Genomic DNA, 7659 nt, shown 5'->3' on the forward strand with positions numbered 1-7659 from the left:
TCCAATTAATAAATCTAGTGTCAATAGAGATAGATATGCCCATATACTAAACAATGCCCAAACCCAATAGATCATGCAAGCTTTTTCTTCTTTTCATTAAAGGCCTAGACTCAAGCTTTTTGGTTCCTTATTAAGGCTATTTTGGCAATACTCTTAAAAAGTACTTTTGAAAAGTTTGGTTTAAAATTTGAGTGTTTAGTACTGTTGCCAAAAAATATTTTTGAGAAATAAAATGTTCATTTTAGACGTGTTATTATCAAGTAATAAATATGCATGTAAATAATATTTAAATTAGTTAATATTATTATATTTTAGTAAGAATATAAAAAATTATTATAACTTGTTAATATTTTAATATATGAAATATAAATTTTAAATATTTTAAGTAATAAATATTAATTATTTATAAAATTTAATTAGAATATATAAACCATATTTTAAATATTTAAATATAACCATTAAATATTTGTAATTAGTATTTTTTTTTAAAATTATTTTTAATTAATAATTTTAACACATTTGTAATTAAAATAAAAAAATTGAAAGTATTATATTATTAGAGAGGTGAAAATTTAATTAAACACCAAAAGTACTTTTGAGAGGAGAAAAACTACAAATTTTAACTTCCCCTTTTTAGCTATACTAAACATGCCCTTAATGTCCTTCTTTGCATTCAATCCATCTAAAAGACCAAAGAAGCAATTTTTTGCTTGTTCAAAGTAAAAACCCCGAGCTGACGCCACGTTGTTGACACACGTTACTATATTTTTGCCATCACACTACGTTGCTTCCCCCTCTTCGACGGCGACTTTCAACTTTTCTTCCTGCCTGTGAAAAGAATGAACTCACTTGGTGTTTTAATGGAAGCCTTAGCTTCTCAATCAATAAACACCATTAAAACAAACCTTATTTGGCTTCTAAGAACAACATGGATAGTTGGAACCCTTCCCATCCTCATAGCTTCACTCCCTTCTCCATGTCTCAATTCATTTCACTCCCTTTTACTAAGCTTTGCTAAAAGGGGTAAGATTATGCCATCTTCATCACACGTAAGAACCTTTTTTTTATCATCTTTTTCCATAAAGTTTCAATCTTTCAAACAATTAATTTATTTTTCATTCTGGTTTTTTTTTTTTTGAACGTAGAGGTTCACAGTTCCCCAGAGTTTCTTTCTTCACTTTTATTTGCTGGCTTTGATTTGGACAACCACCTTGTTAATGGGTACTTGGTATTTTGCTTACAAAGTTACACCTTTGAGTACTGAGTCATTGAGTTACCTTGCAGCTGCTAATCATTTAACAGGAGGATCACTTGTTTTTTCATTATACAAGTCTCGGTTTAGTTCTGTTGATGACAGGTTCAATGTTTGGAAAGCTGTGTTCTTGTTGTTGTTGATGGAAATCCATGTCTTGAGGCGACTTTATGAGACCTTTCAAGTTTTCAATTATAGCCCTTCAGCTCGGATGCATATTGTTGGATACTTGACTGGCATTTAGTGAGTTGCTTAACACATTTTGATATGTTTATGAATTACTATTGGATGATTTTATTTGATTTCTTTTGTTGATTGAAGCTTGTACTTGTAAAAAAAATCTAGTATCTAGTGAGTTGATGAACACAATTTGATATGTTCATGGATTGCCATTGATGAATTTATTTGATTCTTTCGTTGATTTAAAGCTTGTGAAAATTAGTGTACTTGTAAGAATGTGAAAGCATCTTCGGCTTGAATGAATGTTTTTGGATACTTTTCTCATATCTAGTGAGTTGATGAACTGCCATTGATGAATTTATTTGATTCTTTTGTTGATTTAAAGCTTGTGAAAATTAGTGTACTTGTAAGGATGTGAAAGCATCTTCGGCTTGAATGAAGGTTTTTGGATACTTCTCTCCATATCTAGTGGGTTGATGAACACGATTTGATATGTTTGTGGATTGCCATTGATGAATTTATTTGATTCTTTCGTTGATTTAAAGCTTGTGAAAATTAGTGTACTTGTAAGAATGTGAAAGCGTCTTCGGCTCAAATGAATGTTTTTGGATACTTCTCTCATATCTAGTGAGTTGATGAACACAATTTGATATGTTTATGAATTGACATTTGATGAATTGATTTGGTTCTGATTGTATTGGCAGTTTCTATACGGCAGCACCATTGTCGCTCTGTACGTTTTGTGTACTCGAGGCTTTTAACTTTGCAGCTGATCAAGTGGCTGAATTTAAAGTCGAAGGCCAAGAAATGGTGCCAATTACAGATTTTGATTTGTGGGGATATATGAAGCCATTAACAAGGCTCGGTTGGTGCCAATGGACCGGTGCTGTTATATTTGCTTGGGGATGGTTCCATCAACTTCGTTGTCATGCAATTCTCGTATGTGTTTCCGCCTGTTTAAATCTATCGCTATCTGTATGTATCGTTGTGTGCTGGTTTTTGAGGTTTAAATGAATGGTATGTTAGAGAATCGATATCGATGCTTCATGCATCACCCGGTTATGATGTATGCTTTTGCTTTTTATACAGGGGTCACTTAGAGAACGCGGAGACCGAACCGGCGAATACGTGATTCCACATGGAGATTGGTTCGAAGTTGTCTCGAGTCCACACTATTTATCCGAGATGGTGATTCTCTTTAATGCTTTGGTATATGCATTTGTTGCTGATCAAAGTTATGATCATTACTTGTATCTATACAGATATTATATGCCGGTTTATTGGTTGCGAGCGGAGGGACCGATTTTACAATATGGCTACTTCTCGGATTTGTGGTATTTCATACCTCCTTATATCCACTTTCTCGAACTTGGCCGAACACTTTTGTAATTGTAACTCGTTTCAGGTGGCTAATCTTGTATTTGCGGCGGCAGAAACTCACCGATGGTACCTCCGGAAGTTCGAGAATTATCCTCGTAATCGGCGGGCCATTCTTCCATTCGTTTATTAGTACAGAAAAAGTTTTTGAAGTATATTGTGTACAGTTAGGTTACTGAAATATGTAGAGAGATGCCTATGTCGTTGAACATTATTATTTGAGCTATATTTATTGTCGGTTTAATACACAAATGTACGCAAAATTGTAATTGCACATGATAAGAGCTCGAACTCGAATAGTTCGGAAAATGTTTTACGAAAAAAATTTGTTTTACAAAAAAATTACTTTGTTAAAACATTTTACGAGAATAGGGAATAATTTACGTTGATTGGAAAATTTTTTATGTCGATGATTTTATTTTATATAAAACAAATATCAAAAATAAAAATAAAAAAATTGAAAATATTTTTCGTAAAAGTTTTTATGAAAGCAAATAGTGAGGCCTTTTGTAAAGATAATGCAATGAAAGCCCATAAAAATTTAGCCCAAATCAAGGCCGAGACTCGTTTAATGGTATCCACTAAGAAAATTTCCCAATTCTCTCTCCTCTGATCGGTGAAAAGAAAATTTGAAGGAAAAAAATCCATCACCGATCTAAATTCCCCAAATTCTGTTCAAATCGCCGGCGAAATTTTGATCTGAAAATCTAAAAATGTCGTCCACATTCAGCGGCGATGAAACTGCTCCTTTTTTTGGCTTCCTCGGTGCCGCTGCTGCCCTTGTTTTCTCCTGTAAAGAAAACCCTAACCCTAACGCTAAAATTTTCAATTCTTTATGGGTTTCTATTTTGTTGAACCAATTGGGTTTTTTTTTTTTTCAGGTATGGGAGCTGCGTATGGGACGGCTAAGAGCGGTGTTGGTGTGGCGTCGATGGGAGTGATGAGGCCGGAGCTGGTGATGAAATCGATCGTTCCCGTTGTTATGGCTGGTGTTTTGGGTATTTATGGTTTGATTATTGCGGTTATTATCAGTACTGGGATTAACCCAAAGGCTAAATCTTATTACCTTTTCGATGGCTATGCTCATCTTTCCTCTGGCCTTGCTTGTGGTCTTGCTGGTCTCTCCGCCGGCATGGCTATTGGGATCGTCGGCGATGCTGGCGTTAGGTATTGTGATCGAATTGTGCTTGGAATTAAATTTTTTTGGCTATTTTTTGAATTTAAACTCTTTAGAATTGAAATGTTGTTTGCGGGATTCAAATTCCATTTGCTGTAATAGTAGGACAGAGAATTGAACTTTGAGAATAGTAACATATGTAATTTGAGGAAGGGGTCATATACCATTTGATACCTGAGTTTAGCTTCAATGTTCAATTTGGTACTTGAGTTTGGCTTCCATGTTTAATTTGGCAGCTGAGTTTTTTTCCCCCCAATTTGGTACCTGAGATTGGCATCAATGTTCAATTTGGTACCTAGATCAAACGTCATCTTGTTCCCAATGAATGTTTTACACGAATGCTCTAGTAAAAAAAAGACATAGCCACATAGGTACTTACTTGGGAGAAAAAGTTCAGGTACCAAATTTAACATTGAAGCCAAACTTAGGTACTTAACTAGGACAAAAGAAAACTAAGTATCAGTTTGAAAAAACTTAGGTACCAAATTGAAGCCAAATTGAACATTAAAGCTAAATTCAGGTACCAAATTGAACATGGAAGCCAAATTCAGGTACCAAATTGAACATTGAACCAAACTCAAGTGCCAAATAGTATGTAACTCTTTTAGAAAATTAGTGTTGTATGTTGTGACAAATTTTTTGAAGGGATTTAGTTTTAGGGTTTTGCTACAATTGATGGAAGTACATTTGTATAATAAGTGTGATCATATGCTCATTGACCTAGAGTAGCTGGAAATTGACTTGTTTCACAAAATGTAGTTTAATTCGATTCAACTAAGGTATTTAGAAGTTATAAAGATTTGTGGGTTTCATCCATTTACTACTGATAATCATTGATCTTTCCCTTGGTTGTTTCCTTGTATATTTATGTGCATTATCTTTATAGCAATAGGTTTTTGCTTTGTCTTCGGTTTCGAGATTCATTGCAATTGTGAGAACATGCCTTGCTTGATTTAGTTTCTCCACTCATTTATTTGCAGAGCCAATGCCCAACAGCCAAAGCTTTTTGTTGGAATGATTCTTATCCTCATTTTTGCTGAGGCTTTGGCTCTGTACGGACTCATCGTCGGTATCATCCTCTCTTCTCGTGCCGGTCAATCCCGAGCTGAATAGAGTGCAATATTCCAAGACTCGGGATTTTGTATCCGTTCATTCATTTTCATTTGCTGTTTGTAAGATTAGAACATAGATTCGATTCGAAATAAATCGTTTTTTACATTGTTTCTATTCTCTATTTCTGGAATCAAATAGTTCAGTGTACTGTAAAGACCATTATGTTGATATTTTTCACTCAATTCTGCTATTGGCATTGCAATAATGAAGTTCTACTATCAGCTTCCCCACTTCTCTATTCGTCTTTCTTAATTTGGATATACACTTGCCTGCGGTAAAAATGGAAGTTGCATTTTGACTTCTCTACTCAAAGCATGGGCAAATTAGTTTCTGTATATCAGAGTAAATTGGTCATTTTGTTAAAAATTTCATCTATTGGTTTTCCGTATGTCAAAATTAGGTACACGTAACATATCAAGTGTAATTATTTAGTTATTTTGTTAGCTATATTAGTTTTAACAATATAAATGGGTGAATTTTTTAACAGAATAGATCAGTTTGCTCTTTGATCTAATGTATAGAGGATAATTTATTCATTTTTTAAATTAAAAAGATAATATAATTTGAATCCTAATACGGGGACTTGCATGGTACTTTTATCCTTTCATGCTCGTTGTGAAGTCATTTAAGGCCATGTATGGATGAGGAGATCAACCACGGAAAACAGAGATGACGTGTATATGCATATATGTTAATGGCAAGTATATTAAGATCTCAAGTTCGAGTTTTATTTTAGTTAACTTATGTGTTTCCTCAAATGCATCACCTCTCAATGGATATATGAGATGATAGAGAATTAAGGTTTTATTCATTGGGTTTAATTACGGTTTTACTTTCTCTATTATCATAATTTTTGAGATTTGATCCCACTATTTTTTGCCAAAATTTAGTTCCTTTACTTTAATTTATTATAGGTTACTCTCCTATAATGTTAATAGCAAAGTAATAAATAGTTCTTTTACGATTAAAATGTAATTTTATCATCATTTTATCTGGATCAAATAATAATTTTATCGTTTTGAGAGAGCAAACTGTAAATTTATCATATATTAACTTAAAACTTTACAAATTTGAAAGAGTTTAAACTTATCGTCATTAGTTGGTGTCGTTAAAATAATGGCGTGAAATTTATTATAAAATGGTCAGTTGAAAGCGGATTATTAAATGATCAAATAACATTAAAAGAAAATTTTCATCACCACTCTAATAACATTGATTAGTAGTGTTATTAATTTGGGCCTACTAATAATATTATAAAACTAAAGGGATTAAATTGTATATAACTGATTAAATCTCAAACTTCAATCTAATAGAGGGACTAAACCACAATTAAACCTAACTTTTGAGATAGGCTTTACACCCATGGCTCTATTTGAAGCTTTCAACTGTATGGAATAAAATGTCAATATCTTTTGGAATTTTCAAAAGGGCCCAGCATATCTACCAATCTTTTCAAATCGATACACTTCATAGTCAATAGTTGTAAAGTTGGGTTTTGGACCAACCTATGAACCCTAGTCCCTAGGGTGCTACTTAAGCAAGTTGGACCATGTGGGCACAGCTTTAATTAATAATGCATTCTAATAAATTGATTGAAAATGTCTAGCCATACAAAAAAGCATAATTGTTGATGTAAATAGACAAATGAATGAAAAATTTTATACTCCATTAGTGGACTACATCCCAAGTTTAAGCTTTAGGTTAGAGAAATGATACAACTAGATATATAAATTGGATGGTTCGGGTTGGGTTCGGATTAGGTCGATTATGGTAAATTTTCTTATTTATTTAAATTCAGTTTATTTTGAGTTAAATGCGAAATTAAAAAAATTATAATTTAGCTATAAATTTTTTTAGATTCAAGTTGTTTTGGGTTCGGGTTCTTTTAAGTTTAGGTTATTTTTTTTAATATTAATCTCATTATATGTCCTTATCATATCTACTCTTTTTGATATAATACCTAAAACAACTAATAGTCTCTCCTCAACCCTTAGACAGGAGGATAATGCGCTTCAGCACACTCGAACCCACGTCTTCCTATACTGGCAACAATGCCGATGCCGATCGATCTAAGACATCTTGAATTCCGATTATTAACCTTTTATGATTGATTACCCCAATCCACCTTTTGCAAATCAATACATCATATAATAATGCATGGGCAACCCCAACACCATGATTCAACAAACAATAAAACCACATTCATGTCTGGTTATTAATTAGATCAAATCAATAATAATGCATTTTCAAGTACTTTTGCTTGTCTTAATTAGGACAAAGAATTCCTTAGTAAATTAATACAAAGACAATGGGGAAATGATGTAGTCTTGTCTGGTTTTATTGAAGTTGAAGAACATGACCTGCAACAAAATTATAATCTTTGAAAATTTCTTATTTGGACATTATTATAATTCAATTTGACCCTAAAAACTATATATTAAAATTATTATAAAGTTTAAAATAAAAAACCCTTTAACGGTCACTGCTTCAGATTTGGATTTCTTTGGTTCATTTCTCAATGTCGTCTTCTCCATTTCTTAAATACCCCATATTTTCTTGC

The 7659-nt window shown here is 32.8% G+C and overlaps 2 protein-coding genes across 2 annotated transcripts; both read left to right on the top strand.

The window, feature by feature from the left end:
* The first annotated feature begins 720 nt into the window (after positions 1–720).
* LOC105787490 (polyprenol reductase 2) lies at positions 721–3083 on the top strand. The gene is made up of 6 exons (XM_012613903.2): positions 721–1049; positions 1146–1495; positions 2137–2371; positions 2522–2620; positions 2695–2766; positions 2838–3083. Exons 1-6 carry the CDS (start codon positions 840–842, stop codon positions 2940–2942), a joined length of 1071 nt encoding a protein of 356 aa, XP_012469357.1. The 5' UTR covers positions 721–839; the 3' UTR covers positions 2943–3083.
* A 311-nt stretch (positions 3084–3394) lies between these two features.
* LOC105787491 (V-type proton ATPase 16 kDa proteolipid subunit) lies at positions 3395–5329 on the top strand. The gene is made up of 3 exons (XM_012613904.2): positions 3395–3601; positions 3691–3976; positions 4967–5329. Exons 1-3 carry the CDS (start codon positions 3523–3525, stop codon positions 5097–5099), a joined length of 498 nt encoding a protein of 165 aa, XP_012469358.1. The 5' UTR covers positions 3395–3522; the 3' UTR covers positions 5100–5329.
* Positions 5330–7659: the final 2330 nt, after the last annotated feature.

This window comes from Gossypium raimondii, chromosome 2 (genome assembly GCF_025698545.1).
Source record: "Gossypium raimondii isolate GPD5lz chromosome 2, ASM2569854v1, whole genome shotgun sequence".
Classification (NCBI taxonomy): domain Eukaryota; kingdom Viridiplantae; phylum Streptophyta; class Magnoliopsida; order Malvales; family Malvaceae; genus Gossypium; species Gossypium raimondii.

Coding starts and splice junctions, on each gene's coding strand:
- LOC105787490 (XM_012613903.2), top strand. CDS start 840: ATGAACTCACTTGGTGTTTTAATGGAAGCCTTAGCTTCTCAATCAATA. Junction 2,621..2,694: donor CACACTATTTATCCGAGATG/GTGATTCTCTTT, acceptor GTATCTATACAG/ATATTATATGCCGGTTTATT. Junction 2,767..2,837: donor GGCTACTTCTCGGATTTGTG/GTATTTCATACC, acceptor AACTCGTTTCAG/GTGGCTAATCTTGTATTTGC.
- LOC105787491 (XM_012613904.2), top strand. CDS start 3,523: ATGTCGTCCACATTCAGCGGCGATGAAACTGCTCCTTTTTTTGGCTTC. Junction 3,602..3,690: donor TGCTGCCCTTGTTTTCTCCT/GTAAAGAAAACC, acceptor TTTTTTTTTCAG/GTATGGGAGCTGCGTATGGG. Junction 3,977..4,966: donor GTCGGCGATGCTGGCGTTAG/GTATTGTGATCG, acceptor ATTTATTTGCAG/AGCCAATGCCCAACAGCCAA.